The following is a 19,864-nucleotide window of genomic DNA, read 5'->3' on the forward strand; positions in this document are numbered from 1 at the left end:
ATTTGATTATGGATTGTTAGTTTCAGGGAGAGTACTTCCTAGTATTTTAAAAGTTAGGATCTTGAATATAAGACAAAAACCTCAGGGTGTATTAAGTTTTTTCTGTCACGATTTAGGATAAGAAAAGATAATTCAGAAGAGGACAAATGAAACCAGTGGTGTATCACTATATATAAAATTTAGGGAACATGTATTTTAAGAGTAAGGATATGTACATGTTCTTAATAAAAAAAAGAAATTTTAAAGCTGCATATTTCACTAAATCGATAAACACTCAAGTGTTCGAACTTCAATTCCACAAAAGTATGAGTCTTATTTATTATACATGGGCATATTTGGAGCTAGAACTTGCTTTCCATTTGTATTCGATACATCACATTGGCTCCATTTCCAAATCATAATAAACAGATGGTATAGTTCACTCTAGATACAATCTTCAACAATTCAATCAGTTTGCACCAATTTCAACATTTGAAGAAACAAAGGGCTTTGGAGGCATCTCCAAGCTTTGTAAATCACCTTCAAGCATCTGTAATACCTTTGGCATGGAAGGTCTCTCTATTGGATTCCATTGAATGCACCAGAGTCCCACTATTGCAAGCTTCTTGGCAATTTCCTCATCTTCATCTTCAACAAATTCAAGATGAAGTTCTTTTCCTTGGCTCAATTTGTTGAATATCCACTCTGGAAAGTAAATTTGGCTCTGATTTTCAATTGTAAGATCAATATTCTTCCGACAGCCAACCATCTCTAACAACATCATTCCATAACTAAACACATCTGATTTGTAAGAAACATCTCCAAAATTTCTCGAGAAAAGCTCCGGAGCAATGTAGCCAGCAGTTCCTCTAGCCGCGGTCATTGTTATAACACTTTGTTCCTTTGAGCAGAGCTTGGCAAGACCGAAATCTGAAATCTTTGGCCTAAAATTGTGGTCAAGTAATATGTTGTGAGGCTTGATGTCAAAGTGAAGGATCCTTTGGTTGCATCCTTGGTGCAAGTACTCTACTCCACGGGCAATGCCAATTGCAATGTTTTGCAGCTTTTCCCAACTTAATGGACGCTGAGCTGACTCGTTTTCCCTTGAGAATAGAAACTTCTCAAGCGATCCATTTGGCATAAATTCATAGATAAGAGCACGTCGTGTTCCTTCTGAGCAAAATCCTAGAAGACGAACAATGTTAAAATGGTGTATCCTTCCTATAGTGGCCACTTCATTGATGAACTCTTCTCCATTTTCTTTTGAATGTTCCAACATCTTAACCGCAACCGGAATTCCATTGGAAAATTTTCCTCTGAAGACACTTCCATAACCCCCTTGGCCGAGTCTCTGTTTAAATTTACCCGTAATTTTCTTAAGGTCACTGTAAGAATATCTGGCTGGATTAAGAGTCTTGTAGTCTTCCAGGAACTTGTCCACTTTAAGTTGAGCCTCTTTTTCATTCTCAGATTTCCATGATTTGTAAACAATCAGTATCACCAACGCAAGTAATGTACTCCCTCCAATACTTACGGCTATATACAATACAATTTTTTTTACTGGAGAATCTGCATCTCAAATGGAAAAATGTTAGCTCAATTATCATCAATTTTGTAAGCTCAAAATCTTTTCAGGCTTCCTTCCTTCCATGAGAAAGCGATCATTCAACTAAACATTAAAGTATAAAGCTTCATAAAAAGAGGGGATAAAATTAAACGATCCGAAAAAGCATTTGCATCAAAATTTCTTAAAGAGAACTTACGATGGCGGTCGTAGTTGAAACAGAATTTTGGATTGTCATGTTTGCAACACATTACAGAATTGCTTGTAGTATTGAACCAGCAGTAGTGTCCTGAACCTTCGCATTTGTGGCATTCTTTATGAGGTTTCCATCCTATTTCCATTGCTGGATTTGTGGAAGTCCCTCCAGTAGCATCCGCCAAAAACCAATCTATAAAACTTTCAACCGTTTTATATTTTCTACAATTTAAGGGCAGAATTTCATCTGAATATACAAATGAACGCATTACATAAACAAAATTTCTATCATAATTGAGGCAACTAATAGGTCCAACTACCCTGTAAAAACTACTGGTGTTTTGAATCCTGTTGGTGCAGTTGAATATTGTGCATTCTTGATTTAGAGAGGAAACATGGAATCTGGAGTTTCTGAGGTTAGGGGCTAGAAGACTGTGGATTGTGCATGCGGTCTCCTGCACATCCACAATGGTAATTGAGCCAAAATCATATCCAATTTCTTGCACATAGTAATCGCCTGAGGAAGGAAGGCGCAACAATGTCTTGTTCTTTAAGCAAGACAATTCAAACCCTTCATCGCCACAAAAGAGTGGTTGAGTTTTGAGTCGGAAGGGATATCTAATTTCTGGTCCGTCTGGGCTGCAACTTGTTGGCGGACAGAATTCATCACCATTCTCAGCTCCTGAGTAAGGTGGGAGAAGGAAGAGGATCATACTCAGTACAAGGAACATAGAGAGAGAGAAAGAAAGATAGGAACTAGAAGCAAAAGTCCAATAATTGTTAAGCTAATTACTTTTTTTATGTGGCTTAGAACTTTGAACCACTAGAACCACTGCTTCTAGTCAAGATTGGGTTGATAAATCTCTTTTTTTTAATTTCGTTTTTCTAAAAAAATAAATACAAAATGAAGAGAAAAAGATGATTTGACATTTATAACGAAAAAGACGAATGGAAAAAAGAAGAGAAAGAGAAATATTAACATTTATTAAAAATAAATGATGAGGTGTTACTTACAAAAAAAAAAGTAAGTGTTGAAAATATACGGTCGGATCAGCCGTCAGCTCAACCCAAACTTCCTTCACTTAGCCCAACTCTCAAGGGCACAACCCTGCTACTGAGTAAGAGAAAGATTAGCATTTACTAAAAATAAATGAGTAGGCGTTACTAAAAAAAAAGGGATATTAATTAAAATAAGCATATTTTTTTCCGTTTATACCATTTTAGGCACACGCACAGTTCTTTGACTTTAATAAGCAAATGCATTTTTAATTCCCAAAATACCCCTCAGCTTACTCCTGTTTAATTAAAAGAAAAAAAACTTTAAAAATCGGATATCTGTTACAGGGTGCGTAAAGTGCGTGCGTAAAGTGCGTGGTGCGTTATTCAGCCCATTTGGTTCCCAACCTCCAAAACACACTAAAAAACCCACCCATCTTCTGCTATCTATTTTGGCTGGCTTTACTGAGATCGGCATTGTGAGATCGTGGATCGAGAATGTCGTCGGATTCGTCTGAGGTAAGTGGATCTCTGGATGCATGCTTTTAGTTTGAGTTTACTATTTTGGCTGGATTTTATTCTTTTTGTGTTGCCGGCGACGGAGAGGAAAACGCACTGGATTTCTCACCGCGCACCGCGCGCACCCCGTACGCACCGCGCGCACTCCATACGCACCGCGCGCACCCATACGCACCCCATACGCACTTATACCTATATTGCAAATTTTCTGTTTTTTCAGGATTCTGTTCAGGCAATTTCAGTTAATAATGAGCCGGGTGAACGGCGTTTCAATGATGCGTATAATTTTACTGCTATAATCAAAGTTAGAAGCCATGTTGAAACAGTAAAGCATATCAGAGTTTCACTTACTCCTCGGCAAAAACGAATGTTTAAAGAATGTTGTTTGGGGCAATTTTTGAATTTAGAAATTCTTAAATATAGTTCTCCTCTTATTCATTCTGTATTATTCCGACAGATTAATAAGGGAGTATTAGGTGAAGAGTTTTGGTTTCGGTTGAATGGAGTTGATTGTAGATTTAGTCCTGTTGAATTTGCTCTGATAACAGGATTAAAATTTGGTGAAGAAATGGATACAAATGATAGAATAATAGGAGATTTAGAGTTAAGGAATAAGTATTTTTCAGGGGTTAAGCATGTAACCTATAGTCATTTGGTCAAAGTTTTTAAAGAAAAAGCATGGGGAAATAATGATGAGGATGCTGTAAAAATAGCTGCTTTATATTTGCTTCACTATGGGTTAATGGGAGCAGATAATAGGAAGGCCATTTCAGAACATACATTAAGTATCATTGATGATTGGGATGCTTTTAATAGATATCCATGGGCGATACCTATTTGGAAGATGACTACACAATCAATGAGTCGAAATCTACAGAAAAAATACGAGGAAATTTGTGATGCATATCCACCTTTTTCAGAAGATATCCCAACTGTATCATATGCGATAATGGGATATGTAGGGGCTTTTCAGGTAATACAATGTTATTGTTTATTTTATTTTTATGTTAAATATATATTTATATTAAAGATATATATTTAATATGATATTGTTAATATTGTAGATTTGGATATACGAAACGTTACATAATTTAGGGCGTTTCGTAGTTTGTAAGAGTAGAGACAGTATTCCTCGAATGTTAAAATGGAAGAGTTTGGAAGGTCCAAGTTGGGAGAATGTTTATCGAATATTTGAAGCTTCGGAAGTATGTTATTATCCTATATATCTATTTATTAAATATCTATTTTTTAAAATTTTGTGACTAACCAATTTATTATATTTTGTAGGATGTTGTGACTCCTATTTTGATTCCATCCACAACCGAGCAACAGTTATCATGCTACAATGATGTTATAGAGTATGTCGGTGAAAACGAAGAGCATGATAATGCCCGTGTTCCTATAAGCTCTTCTCCTGGAATCCAATCTCCACTTTCAGAGCAACATAGGCATCGAAGCACACCTATCTGCAGTCCTATCATATCAGCTCCATCTATGCATAGCCCCATCATGACATCATTTCAGCCGACTATAGAAACAACCCCCCATGTCACTACCCCTGGTCCTACTTCGAATATTGAAGATAAATTAAATCAACTTCAGCATCTCATTGAAGGGTTTATGCAAAAAGTTGATGAGCGATTTGGAAATATTGACGAACGGCAAACCAATCTTAAAGCACGTCAAGCGTCAATAGAAGCCAAGTTATCTGAGTTGCAACATACGTATAACGCAGTCCCTTTCATTCAGGTAAATTTTTCTCCATATTATTCATTATTCAAAATTTGTGATTATATTTTTTTGATTGTTGATAATATTTCCTTTGAAATTTTAGGATGATGCTGAAATGGAGATTCAGTTTTCCGGACAGGACGAAATGGAACTTCCGCAATCAACTGACGGTTTGGTTGAAACACCAATTCAACAACGATCCAATACTCGTAAGACTTTACGAGGAAGGATTGTAAAAAAGGGTCGGTCGCTTCGGAGTCCATACACTGATCCATTGAGACAGCGTCGTGCACGAGAAGTATTCAAACCCTCACACCCGAAAGGAGAAAGCTATAATATGATAGACTATTTAAAATGGTACGAGGAAAGTCCTGAAGTTGCAGCGAACACTTTTTTGTTTGGGCTTTGTAGAAAAATTAACTGGTGGAAAACATTATGTGAAGATAATCAGTGGTTGACGGATCAGGTTCGTAATTATATTCACTGATTATTTGTTTATATATCTATTATTATGTTATTGTAATGATTTTACTATATATTTATATATCTGATGATATAGCATATCGATTCTTATTTGGTGGTGTTGCGACATGCATTTCCATCGGCTAAATGGACTTGTCTTGAGACATCTTTCGATGGGTGGTTGGCACGTGAGATCAAGAATCGGGAAGAAGTTGGACCTGATAATTACCAGTGGCCACGGTTATTTCTAGACCCGATTGAAGGAATAAATGATCCAATTTTAGATCGTGGTTATATCCCATGGGCTTATGTGGATAAGGTTTGTCATATTTTAATGTTATTGACTAATAAATCAATTTTAGGATTGTTTGATTTACTTTTGATTGGTTTAGGGTTGTTTGATTTACTTATTGTTATTTTGTCAGGTTTATATTCCAATTAATTTTGAATGTCAGCATTGGGCATGTGGTGAGTTGGATCTAAATGAATGGATTCTAACCGTTTATGACTCATCATCGACTTTCTTTGACTCTACGGATAGCTTCTCTCGGGCGATGACACGTTATTCTTATCTTCCAACCATTATTAATACAACGAGTTATTGGCAAGTTAAGGGTGTTGAGCCTCGGACAGAGCCCTTGACAATCAGAAGACGAACGGATGTACCGCAACAGGGTACAGCCTCCGGTGATTGTGGGATATTTACTATTTATATATTGGAATATCTTGCAACCGGACGTGATTTGTTTTTTACTGCCGCTAATGCATCTTCCATGCGATGTAAAGTTGCCTCCAAGATATGGAAACACGGAGGGAACTCATATCCTGATGCATACGAGTGATTGATTGAATTATGATTATATGTTATGGTTTATCAGTGTTATTTTATTTATATTATGTTTATCATTTTATTAGTTGTTTCTGTTGTATTGTGATTGATTTTTGTCATTTTATTACTATATATTTGGTTGGTTAATGGTTGGATGAAGTGATATTAGTTGATGGTTAGATGAAAGCAATTGAAGTATCGGTGGCGTAAATATTGATATTGAAGTGTTTGATTGCGATATATTGATGTGTTTTAATTTGATAACAGGTTGGGAAATATTAAATAAACAGGGGAAATGCTACCAAAATTTTATTGTAAAAAGATAATGACATGATTGATTTATTCATGAGTTTGGCCAAATGGTTATGTAAAGGCATTAAAATGCCTTGGGAAAATTTGGATTCTTCATTCTAATTTTGCGTAATTTTGGAGTAATTAACTGAAAGTTATAACTTTGGTTTGCATTTCATTTTCATTCGATTTAACAAGAAAAATCAATTCCTTCTAATTGAAACATAAAACAATCATTTTTTTGATTTATATAAACAGAAATAATTTAAAGCAAAAATCGATTAAGCAAATACTTTTGGCCAAATGATGTAAAAGGAACCGCGCACCGCAAATGCACACAGCGCACTCCCGCACCGCGCGCGCACTCCGCGCACCGCACGCGCACTGCGCGCACCGCACGCGCACTCCGCGCACTCCGCGCGCACCGCACCTTTTCAGCCCCGTGATGGCGCTAAGCAATGTCTTAGCCAGCCTGCTCACTCAATCAAACAAACCAATACAATCAAAACAACCCTTCTGAAGAAATGAATATAAGCCTATCACATAAATAAACAATGCGCAACCCTCCAAACAGATTGCTCACAAGTAACAATAAAGAATAACATCGAAAGTAACAATAAACAATACAAACTGGACAATTGAGTTATCAGTCAATGCAATTCTTCGCTTGTTCAGTTTATCATATCCCTTTTGTTCAGCTTACCATATCCCTTTTTACCGTCAACAAGGGGCTAATTATATTACAAAAGTAGAAAGATAAATAACAAAACATAGAAGAAATAGGAGATTTGAATTTACACCCCTCTTGCAGACCCGACACCTGATAAAGGATTTGTGCAAACTAATCGCGTATGTCCTTTTTCATGACACCGACTACATTCAACTTGACGGGTTTCCTCTCCTTGCGATGGCCTTCTATTGTGTTCGGAAGGTCGACCAGAACGTCGATATCCCATCTGAGGTGGGTGGACTATACGTATTTCTTCTGATTGCACCCATTCTGATGGATCACCCAATGGTTCAACACTTTCTCTATATACTGCTTGCCAATATTCAGCTGAGTAATACTTATTCACCCATGGATAACAGTGCGAAAGTTTTTGAAATCTGGCGATTGCTGCAACGTGTGTACATGCTATTTGTGATAGTTGAAATTTTCTGCATGTACACTCCTTTTTAGCAAGATCAACTATAGCAACAGGTTTACTCGGAGCATGTACTTCATATCGATCAATTGTTATCGGCTTGACAACCATATTAGCTGACTTTTGGATATGACTGGCCATCTTCTCTTCAGCCCATGGAGTTAGAGAATGAGTACAAGCACCTGCATAATTAAACGAATACAGAATGTTACTCATTTATAAATTATGAAAAGTATGAAATAATTGAAAAAAATTATTCCAACCTGCCATATTGCGTCGAGTATAAAACCATTTTTGTAAAGTTGAGCGTAAAAATTCCAGAAGCATCATCACTGGCAATTTTCGCGCTTGTCGTGCCAAGGCATTAAACGACTCAGCAATATTTGTAGTCATGATATTATATCGAATGCCAGGAAAGTATGCACGAGCCCATCGTTGATAGTCAATACCTTCCAGATAAGCTGCTGCAGTTGGATTTTCAGCTCTGATCATCCGCAAAGCCTCCTGAAAATCTTCTATTCGATATGCTTTCGCAGCTCGCCAAAATAATCCTTCGATATGTTTTGTTTGTTTATACCGACTTCGCATATTTCCTTTGATATGATGGTTGCACCACCCATGATGTGCATTCGGAAATACTTCTCTCACACAACGAATTATAGCATTATGTCTATCTGAAATAATTGCTAAATTAGGGATATCTCCAATACACCGATATAAAACTCGAAGGAACGGGCTCCAAGTTATTGTTTCCTCTTTTCCTCCTATGCCAAACGCTAATGGAAAAATTTGATTATTTCCATCCTTACCCACTGCAATAAAAAGTGTACCCCAATATCGACCTTTCAAGAATGCTCCATCAATACAGATGACCGGACGACAAAAATCACGAAATGCCCTAATTGAACATCCTAAAGCCATAAAGACAAAATGAAATCTATGATCTTCATCCGTGTCTATTTGTGTAATGGTGTCAGGGTTTCGTTGTTCAAGGTTATGACAGAATATCGGTAATAGTCTGAATGACTCCTCTGGCGAACCTCTTATCTCATTTAAAGCCCAATTCTTAGCACGTCAAGCCTGCGTATAAGAGATATCAATTCGATATCTATCTGTTATATCCGTGATAATATCTTTTGGCCTATATACACGGTCACCTGCAGTAAACAATGACTGTAATATTTTTCCCATTGCCCTTTTACCCGCTTGTCTATGATGAGGTCTAATTATATCACGAGGACAAGTGTGTGTTCCAAACTTCTTTAACACAAAAACATCACTGTTACTTAACTTCCCAGCTCCTGCTTTCCATTTGCACCCTTCATGCAAACACTTTATATCCCATCTCTTTTTATTAGAACTTGATACTTTGAATTGATAACCATTTTCCAATGCATCCCTACATATGGTGTCAATTAAAACTTGTTTAGAAGCGAATTGATCTGTGATTTTGAATCTGCCATCACGTGGTGCAACTGAATGAATTTGACTTACTTCATTTTCTATATCTCTATATGGCTCTGGAACACCAAAAAAAGGATTTGAACCATGATGTGTTGAAGTTTCATGCACTAACCCTGATGGACCAATCCCTGTGTTATCGACACCTTCTTCGGGACCATCAATATTATTGACACAATTATAATCGATACCACCATCGTCATGAGCATGATATTCATCTTCTCCGCCAGAACGAAAATCATTTGTTGGTAAGTCGCCCATTTGATAACATCCTTCAGCTGTATCTCTTTCGTCATGTGTCCAATCTTGATAAGGATTCCAACTAACACCAACCTCAATATCATCACGATTAACGTCGCCTATTTGATCACATCCTTCTGTTTCTGGATGTTGTTGTTGATTGTTAGCTTGTATATCTTCTACATGTTGCTCAATTTGGTTTGCTACCACTTCAAGAAATACAGAAGACTTTCTCTGTGAGCTAGACAACTTCATCATCATCTTAATATCATAATCATCTTTTAATAAATATGGCAAATCACTATATTCGGTTGGATTTGGCATATAAATTTTTACTTCAAAAGAACTTGTATCGATATTTAAACGAGAAGATACTGCTTCAATAAATCTATTGTAATCGATTTTTCTACTTACTGAAACTAACGATTGAACTCCACCAATATATTTTAAATCATGATTACCTTCTTTATGCCATTGCCCGCCAAATCCAAGCATGAATATCATCTTTATCAAAATTTTCAATTAACCAGATGGAATATCAATTGAAACAAGTGAAATGAGACAAAGATGAATCGGAGAAAGTCAACTGATAAAAGTGAAATAAAGAATGAAAAGGTGAAACTGTGTTTGCGGAGTAAATATCTTCATCTACCTTCAAGCTAACAATTTAATGCGTTAATTATCCAAATCAATTTTTATTTTTAAATTTGTTTGTAGTTGATTAACAATAATCAATTTTTTAGTTATGCAGTTCACGCACTCCGCACGCACTACGCACGCATCGTGCGCACTCGGAGCGCACCGCGCGCACTCCGCGCACCGCACGCATCGCGCGCACTCCGCGCACCGCCAACGCACCGCGCGCACTCCGCGCACCGCACGCACCGCGCGCACTCCGCGCACTGCGAACGCACTCCGCGCACTGTGCACGCACCGCGCGCACTTCGCACGCACCCTATACGTACTGAGCATCCCATAAACTTATTCAAAAACTTCCCGCGCTAGGCTACGCTGACACCTACAGGGCCGAATGGTATTTTTGAGATTAAAAATGCATTTGCTTATAAAAGTCAAAGAACTGTGCGTGTGCCTAAAAAGGTATAAACGGAAAAAAATATGCTTATTTTAATTAATATCCCAAAAAAAAATATAGGTGTTGAGAATATAAAACAATTGACATATTGAGTTGATATGATTAAAAGAGTTAAGAGATCGGGCCAACCCTCAATTCGACCCAAGCCCACTTCATTTAGCTCAACCCTCAAGAGCACGACTCGATAATTTTGCAGCTCTTGCCATGTCTGCCACTGTTCACTTAAAAAAACTTTTGAAAACATATTGCAAAAAAAAAAACTTTTTCTTTTTCTATATAACACCACCCCCTATGGGTGTGAAGGCTTAATATAATTCAACTCTCCTTGTGGATATATAATTGCTTGACTCTTCCGAGTCAATTAGATGTGTAGGACACGGTATATAATTATTTGACTCTTCCAAGTCAATTCGATGTATAGGACACGGCTTTATTTGTCCTCAGATTTGGAGAAAATTCAAGGTGCCTACTAAACATGGCAAAAATTCAAACGGCCTTTTGAAAAATAATTGCGGTCCTGGAGGTTGGATCATTTACTAAGATGTAATGGCATTCACAGAAAAAGAGAAAAGAAAAAGAGAAAGATAAATGAAAAAGCTACCAGATAAAGATCAGTATTAACTGTAGAGATTTAATGCTCTTCACTTATAAATAAAAATATTACTAGAGAGAATTGACTGCTATATAACCAAAAAATTACTATAACTTGAATCAAACAAGTTGTTTATGTTATTTTATGGAGTGTTTTTGGAGTTAAACAACTTTATAAAACAGAAGGATTAAACAATTTTATAAATTCTTCTCAACTTTTTGAACCATTGTTATACTATTATACCTCCTACTAATGGAGAAGATAGGGCTAAAGATGAAAAAATATGGAGTCTGGAAGCCACTTCCTTTGCACAATTTTTGTTACATATATATGGTTACCCCGGCCACAAGGTTGTGGTTACTATTTCCAAATCTTGCAATTTAAACTACTAGGAAATATAAACCCCTAATTTTACACGTTGACACTTGTAAAGGCAAAAACATAGGTAATTCATCTGTACAGGTAAAGACAGAATAATGAACATATTTATAAATTCTTCTAAAGTTTTTGATTATGTATAATTGCAAAGAAAGGAAGAAAGATTAACAAGAAACCGAAAGCAAAAGCGGTGCATTTTGAACACCAACTAACGGCACCGTTTAGTAACACCTGTTTTCATTCCTCGAGAAGAATAAAACATCATCAGTTTTTATTTTTACAATATGAACCAATTTACTCTAGATTACATTCTTCAGTGCTTCAATTCATTTGCACCAATTGACATGAAACTCGATTAAGTCTTTCTCTCATGGTTTAGAAGAAGAACAATAAAATGTATGGTAAGGAACGTGTATGGTAAAAGCAAGGATATGTATGTGTTACAAAAATGAAATTCGAAAGCTGCATATTTCGGTAAATCATTAACCACTCAAGCGTTGGAATTTTAGAATGAATCTTATTTATACATACATGGACAATTTGAAACAAGAACTTGCTTTCCATTTTGTATTTGATACAGCAAATAGGGTAGCTCCATTTCCAATTCAGAAGAAACAAATGGTATCGTTCACTCTAGGTTACATTTTCCAGTACTCAATTAGTTTGCAATAATTTCAACATCTGAAGAAACAAAAGGCTTTGGAGGCATCTCCAAGCTTTGTAAATCACCTTCAAGCGTCTGTAATGAAAATGATAGTCCTGAGACTACACCAGAAGAATATAACACCTCAGACCCACCACTATGCGTCCACTGTACGCACATCAGAAGGAGAATATACAATCAAGATAAACGTGAGGAACTTATAGTCAAGATGAGTGGCTAAGAGACACTTATTAGCCAAACTATTCAGACCAGTAACCGTATGGGAACAAACTTGCTTTTGATAGGGTCAAATCACCTTAAAGTTTGAAGGCTTAATACAATTCTATTCTCTTTGTCGATTTATAATTGCTTGACTCTTCCAAGTCAATTCGATGTGTAGGACACGGCTTTGTGTGTGATTAGATTTGGAGAAAATTCAAGGTGCCCACTCATCAAGCAAGAATTCAAACGACCTTTCAAAAAATTATTGCGGTCCTAGAGGTTGGATCATTTACTAAGATTTCCAAATGGATCATTTACTAAGATTTGATGATTCTTCCCATGGTTTCTCCCAAATACTACAATATAAAAATATGTTGGAAATGCGAAATATGTAAAACCCCGCTAGTCATAGTCTCTTAAACAATAAAAAGCCAAAGAACTTATTACCGTTTAGTCTATTGACAAAGTTTAACCTACTAACTAGAAAATTCAAATAGGTACCTGTTATCCAATACTATTAACATAACATTTTCTATTAGTTTAATGATAAAGTAAAATTTTGACTTATATTGATAAATTTAAAATTACTATTATAATTCTATGGGACCCAGAATTATTTTAATTCTGCAAAAAAGGTGAACTTAAAACCTTTTAATTTTTTTAAAGGTAAACTGGAGGACCCATAAAATTAACATTGAGAATGAATCTAATACAGATAAAAATGGAATCATTATAAGCATCCACAGACTTTTGATGAATCTTTGGTGATAAATGAATGAGTAAATATCTATTCAATGTATATGTTCAGAGACTAAGACAAGATTGAAAAGGTTTCTTCCTAATTCGCAATTGGTTCAAGAATTGAAAGATTGAGAGAATTGGGGATAGATAAGTTTACAATAACTAAAGTTGTCTTCTTGGAAGAAGATGAAGCGCTCTAACGCTGGCGCCAATGATGATGATGATGAAACTATATATACATAGTCAGATTTAGGAAAGAAGATCAAGAAGAAGAAGCTGGCTTAAATCAAAAGAAGAAATGGGATTGATGATGGAGAGTTGCATATCAAAAAAAGAGAGTCAGAGATCCAAGAGATGGGGTCTGCCATGTCTTATTATCTTTTTCACCACCATTTAAATTTCCAATATGGAAAGGATGATGACACATTTTTCCGTACTAATCAATTATGGGTTTCACACATTTAAAAAATTAATTATTTTAATAATACGAATCAAATTTATGAACGCATAAATTGTCTTCTTTACTGTTCTTTGGTTAGAATTTATAAACTCCAAGGGCTATTTAATAAAGGAACGATAAAGATTATTTTTGATAATTTATTTTTATTATTTATATTATTTTATTTGATTTATAAGTAATATAATATTTTAATAATTTTTTATTATCAATAGTGATATAATAAATAATATAAAAAATAATTTGATTATCACATCTATCTTAAGTATTAAAAGATTACTAAGGTAATTTTAATTTTATTATAATTATATTATTATTTATTAATTTTTTAGAGAAAAATAATATTATTTTCAATTAATATAACAAATTATATAAAAAAAAATATTTTAAAATAATTATATTAAAGAATATTTAAATAAAATAATATATTATTATTCTTTTATTTTTCATCTAACCAAACAATATAATTATTTATACCTACCTATTTTTATCAAATTTTATTTAATATAATAATAATTTATAGTCAATAATCCTCCAGATAATCTATTTTTAAAATACTTTTTTAATTTTAGTAATAAAACATTCTCAAAATCAAACGTCCCCTAAATATAGATGATAGGTATTTGGATTTTTAAAGTTAAAGTTTGTCACTTGATCAAACCTTGAGTGAGAATAAGTCTTTTAACCACAATAAAATTATTTATACATAGTTTTTAGTATTTAATAGGTATTATTTTATTTTTAATTACTTTATTTCTAAGTTTTAAAATTATTCTTCGCTTGTGACGTGATTGGTTTGAGATTATATTTGGTTATTTTTCTAATGACAATGATCATTTAAACATATTTTTTGAAAAAGATCTTGAAAAAGTTGATGACTTTTCCCTTGTCATGGTTCCTCCTCTCCGGCAATTTGATAGACGATATAATGTAATGAAAATTGAAAAGTTGCATGCAGTATGGTTATGAAAAAATGTTTATTACTATTTGCTACTCAATTTCATCCATGTCAGTCCTTAGCCTGAAATTTCTTCGAAAATGACTTACCTGAGAGATGAAATTTCTACTCAATTATCAAGTCTACCAAGAAAGGACATAGACTCAGTTATGGCGTGATTTGGAGAAACACAGTCCACAGAAATGGAGCTGAACTTGGATGTATTAATTGTAAATAAAGATATTTCAAGACAATTTATCGTCTGTAATACTAAAAGTCCATAAAGATGGGCATGATGGCCCTGAAACCACATCAGAAGAACATAAGGCCTCAGACCCACCACCATGCGTCCACTGCACGCACCAGATGGGGACCCTCTTGATAAATTGCGACAAGAATCCTTATAGTCAAGATGAGAGGCTTAAGTGAAACTTATTATCCAAACTAGTCAGACCAGTTGCCATATGAAAACAAACTTGCTTTTGATAGGGTTAAATCACATTAAAGTGTGAAGGTTAATATAATTCAACTCACTTTGTCCATATATAATTACTTGACTCTTCCAGGTCAAATTCGATGTGTAGGACACGGCTTTGTTTGTGATTAGATTTGGAGAAAATTCATAAGTAATTCATCTGTACAGGTAAAGGCAAAATAATCAACATATTTATAAATTCTTCTAAAGCTTTTGAATTTGTATAATTGCGAAGAAAGGAAGGAAGATTAAGAAACCGAAACAAGGTTTTAATCAATCTATAACAAACTTTTTCAACATACTCAACAAACTTATATACTTTTTTATACATAAAGTTTCAATTGATACAGCTCGGCAATCCTAGTCATTTCGACTAATTTTACAAGAGAAAAACACAAAAATACTCAAGATTCACCGTAAGGTTTGCTGTTATTTGAGAGAAAGAAACAAAAATATATTTGGTCCATTACATTCGGGGAAAAAGAATGGATAGTGTTTTGCTTTTATAGAAGGAGAAACCAAAAGTGGTGCATTTTGAACACCAACTAACAACACTGTTTAGTTAAAGAATTAAGAATTATGTTTTGAATTAAATAAATATTATTAACAAAATGCTCTTAAATATATAGTATTATAATATAGTCTGAAGTGGGATTATGCTCATATGAAATATAAAAAATAATATACAATAAATTATAATCATATCAAAACATATTAAATTATAATCAAATCAAATAAGAATATACATTTTATTTAACACTCTGTCACAATTGCAATGGGAGCTCATGGAGTTGCAATTGAAGACATAAGAAGAGAAAGCACTCACAAGACAATCCTTTGGTAAATATATCAACAAGCTAAGAGATCATAGGAAAATGTTAAAGAGCCCCACGAGCAACCAATTTATGAATGAAATATAGATCAATGTCAATATATTGAGTGCAAGTATAAAATACTTAATTGACAATCATGTAAGAGCAAATTGATTGTCACAAAGCGGAAGTGGAGATGAGTGGAGAGTTCATTTCTAATTTACAAAAGGTTATGGGAATTTGAGAACCCGAGATCTTGAATAATCTTTCTGATCTTGCAGTTTACAAAATTGCAGTTCATATTATGAACTGTGACAATTTTGACATGTAAACTCTTTGTAAACATACAATTTTATGACAAACGAAATGGTGTATGCTTCAATAATTTCAGCTATTAGATGTTCAGGGTACTTTATTTCAGGTGAAAGCTAACATTTGTATTAATCCCACTAAATAAAATAGCTAAAATTAAAGCTAAAGAGCTTTTACAAGTGGATCAGACAAATGAAATGACGTATGCCGCAGGGAAGATTGTTTATATTCCTTTAGCCAATACCTAAAATTTTATTTTATGGCAATGGACTTACCATGGCATCATTGATAGATCTATAAATTAAAAGAGCTTGTATGGAAATGCAACCACTATTCCATAGTCCATATGAACAGTGAGCCAGCCTCCCAAGTTCCAAGCAGGACATTTAGGCAACTCTATTTGGTGCAGGCCCACAAATGACGAAATCAGATCATGTTATTAACTAAGAGCAATATTGGTTGAGTTTCAAAACAGGAATGAAAGATTCTTACTTGCCTGCATCATATGCCACTCCTCAAATTCATCAAACAATTCTAGCCGTTCAATCCTAAAAACCAGAAATCACAGATGAAATTCTTCCTAGAATATTTCAGAAAAATTGGCAAGCTTCCCAACAAAAAGCATATAGAAAAAAAGTGAGGGAAATTACTACACTTTATATCCTATATATAATTCAGCAGAACCATAAAAAGAAGACTTCCTAACAACACAGCCCATGGATTCTCCTATCCAGTAAAGACAGAATCTTTAAAAGTAGCAGTGGTACACGCACATACAAGGCCCCAGGCCTCCTGCAGGCCAGCCAAGAAATTATGAAGTTCTCATTTAAAATTTACTCAACAGCCAAAAACATCTAAGCATAAAATTATACACTGATTCAAAAAATTGACGTGATCTAACTCTGGCACACATATTGCTAAACCCAGAACAATGTGTTAAAACCATACCACAATTAGTAACTGACTTGCAAGCACAAACTGTTAAGCATATGCCTGCATGAGGATGCCTTCCTTAATCAGATCACCCTTGCGATTTAAACATAATCATTAAAACAACAATTTCAAAAACTGATTTTATCAGCTTTGAAACTGCAGTAGTTTAATAGACAGATTACAATGATATGCAGACCAAAGGATGATATGATTTGAGATTCAATTACGAAACCAAAACCCTGACTCAAGAAAATGCTTGCCAATACTTTTTTTGTTCAATCATATAGATAAGAAAACACAAAAACTTCAAAATAAATTTACAAAATTACTAAGACGATAACAATCATGGATTTGTTTCTGGTCCAACAAAATTGACGAACAATTAAAGCTAAACCTGAAAATGAATTACTGAACTTATTAAAATATATACATAAACCAAACAAGAAAACAGCACATATTTTAAGCATATAACATGTAGGGACAAAGTTTTTATAAAAATTATGCACAATAAGTAAAACAAGAAAAAGAATTTAGCTATGGCGTCAAATAGTATTGCAAAACAAACAGTTATTACTGTCTAAAGCTCATTACACATATCAAGGCCTCTGGAATCATATTGGTGCAAACAGTTTTTAAAATACATAAAGAGCATACCTTTGTCTCTCTTGAACATCAACAAAATTGCTATAAACTTTCAGCATGTCCCAGGCAACAGCACTCTGGAGCATCAAATAGAATTATAAAAATAAGAGTACACACAAGAAATCAACAATAACAAATTTGATTCTTATTAAGCATCAGCATCAAACAACTACAAAAATTTGATCATTTGCTGCACAAAAGCATCATCTGGGAGGATCTGTTGAAGAACCACAACAAAACATATTACACGTATAGTTATACTCTAAGATAAATTAAACCTAAAAACATCATAAATTTATAAAGGAAAAAAACTGTGAAGGACGTTAATAAAGAAGATGAAACTACAAAAATCAGCTTCCACTTTTGAAAAGGCATATAACCTGCTCATATAAGAAAAACACTGCTGTTGAAAAAGTTTTTGCAGCCCATCCAACAACAGCACGACTTGAATCGGGATCCAAGTATATTAAAGCGCACTCTGCAATTATAAGAGTTAGTAGGCTGATAAAACATCAGAATGAAGCAACTTAATCATTTTTTCAAGATTAAGACAGATGACTGCGATCTTGGTAAGAATTGCATATAAAAAACAAATCGGGAAGAGGAACTACTTACCAACAAGAAAAATGCCAGAGATGTCGGCGACGAACACTACAACAAAAAAAAAAAAGGCTTTTACATCAAAATCACACCAGAAAAACCCAACAACACTATCCCTCACCCTTCCTAAAAAAATTTCATTCTTAAATCAACAAACTCAACATCAAAACTCAAGCCACCTTCACAACCATACTAATCACAGTTCAACCGAAACTTACATTACTAATATTGCTCGAATTTTAATATTAAAAGAAACAAATCGATAAGATAACATAACCTTAAACCTCACAAATCATGCACTACAATATCCAAATATATATGCAATCTTTTCATGTTTAAAATCCTAAAAGTTAAGCACTGTAAAATCTATATACTTACATAATCTAAACTTATGTTAAACAGTTTTTCAATTCATCACAATTCAATATATGAAAACATTTACTGAAGCTTAAAAAAAAAGCACTAACATGTCTAGAAATTTTAGCGCAAACACCACGCGTACTCCTTTTAGCAATCGTATTCTCAAACACAGACTCTTGAGTTTGGGCCAGCATCAACTTCTCCAACATTCCGGCACCCTTGAGGCTGACATCCACCGTCGTGGAGCTCCCCTTACTCACCTTCGTGGACGCATTATCTCTCAAATAAGCAAACGCTCCGGCCACCGCAATGAACGTGTGCGATGCCTCCTGCCGCCCCTCCACGGTGGCGCGATCAAACAACAACCCAATCTGCCCCAATTTAAACAGCACTGCCGCCTTCTCTAGATGAATGTTCTGTTGACTGGCCTTCTGCTTGGTCTTAAACGCATCACACCACAAAAACGTAATCGTATTGATGTGGTCCTTGTCAGGGGAGATAGGAAAGAGCGTCTCCACGAGGCAGAAGGCCTTGAAGTAATTTATGGAGATTGTGGCGCATGGAGAGCGTGGGGTCCAATACGCGCTGGATGTGGGAGCGAGTTGTTTTAGCATGAGGAGATCATCCTCGAGATTGATCACTTCATGCTCAAAGTAAGTGAGGGAAATGAAGTTGCGCAAGGGATGCTAGAGGTCAATTGAAGACGTCTTCTTCTTGACAATGGCGAGCATGATGTTGGTGGTGGCACAGAAGGAGACGGTGGAAGGTGATGACCTGGACATGATTCGAGAGAGTGAAATCAGAAATTTTAATGAGAAGATTGACGAAGAACCTAAAGATGGATGGTTTGGACTCGCAGGATTATTTATTTTTTATTATTTTTATTATATTTTATTTTCCTATTAACATGGTGAACTAAAGAAACTTAATAAATAATAATAACTTAATTAGTTCCTTCGAGTTTTTGTTGGCTAGAAAAATATATGAATGTTTAAAAATGAAATAAGGAATGTTTGGGTTTAGTTTAGTTCATAAACATCTCTGGTTTTCTTTATACTTATAAGAGCTATAACAAAAAGTTTGTAAATATTTCTTGTAAGAAAATTAAAAATCTCTCATTAAAAATATAAATTTGTTCAGTTTTTAGAAGAATATATATAATTGAGAGTTAAAATTATTAAAATATTAATTTTAACGATGAGATACTTACCTCCCCATTAATTTTTTCCCACTAAAGCTTTTTTTTTTTTGTTTT

General features: G+C 34.6%; 2 protein-coding genes across 6 annotated transcripts; both read right to left on the reverse strand.

Annotated features, from left to right (window-relative positions):
* Positions 1-293: 293 nt before the first annotated feature.
* LOC123214064 (rust resistance kinase Lr10-like) lies at positions 294-2,541 on the reverse strand. Its single transcript, XM_044633771.1, has 2 exons — positions 1,743-2,541; positions 294-1,548 (listed from the first exon to the last, which is right to left on the reverse strand). The coding sequence occupies exons 1-2, from the start codon at positions 2,467-2,469 to the stop codon at positions 449-451; spliced, it is 1,827 nt and encodes a 608-aa protein (XP_044489706.1). The 5' UTR covers positions 2,470-2,541; the 3' UTR covers positions 294-448.
* A 13,139-nt stretch (positions 2,542-15,680) lies between these two features.
* LOC123214065 (vacuolar-sorting protein BRO1-like) lies at positions 15,681-19,456 on the reverse strand. Of its 5 annotated transcripts, XR_006501809.1 has the most exons (6): positions 18,717-19,456; positions 18,265-18,300; positions 18,030-18,127; positions 17,662-17,726; positions 16,567-16,622; positions 15,681-16,470 (listed from the first exon to the last, which is right to left on the reverse strand). XR_006501809.1 is itself a non-coding variant. In XM_044633772.1 (4 exons), the coding sequence occupies exons 1-3, from the start codon at positions 19,221-19,223 to the stop codon at positions 18,116-18,118; spliced, it is 555 nt and encodes a 184-aa protein (XP_044489707.1). In that variant the 5' UTR covers positions 19,224-19,456; the 3' UTR covers positions 15,681-16,622; positions 17,662-18,115. The 5 variants fall into 5 exon arrangements, 2 of the variants coding, with proteins under 2 accessions (XP_044489707.1, XP_044489708.1); XR_006501807.1 differs by having other exon boundaries at positions 15,681-16,622; XR_006501808.1 differs by having other exon boundaries at positions 15,681-16,866.
* Positions 19,457-19,864: the final 408 nt, after the last annotated feature.

This window comes from Mangifera indica, chromosome 4 (assembly GCF_011075055.1).
Source record: "Mangifera indica cultivar Alphonso chromosome 4, CATAS_Mindica_2.1, whole genome shotgun sequence".
In the NCBI taxonomy this organism is placed as follows: Eukaryota; Viridiplantae; Streptophyta; class Magnoliopsida; order Sapindales; family Anacardiaceae; genus Mangifera; species Mangifera indica.

Coding starts and splice junctions, on each gene's coding strand:
- LOC123214065 (XM_044633772.1), bottom strand. CDS start 19,223: ATGCTAAAACAACTCGCTCCCACATCCAGCGCGTATTGGACCCCACGC. Junction 18,301..18,716: donor GCGCTAAAATTTCTAGACAT/GTTAGTGCTTTT, acceptor TTTTTGTTGTAG/TGTTCGTCGCCGACATCTCT.
- LOC123214064 (XM_044633771.1), bottom strand. CDS start 2,469: ATGTTCCTTGTACTGAGTATGATCCTCTTCCTTCTCCCACCTTACTCA. Junction 1,549..1,742: donor TTTCAACTACGACCGCCATC/GTAAGTTCTCTT, acceptor TTTGAGATGCAG/ATTCTCCAGTAAAAAAAATT.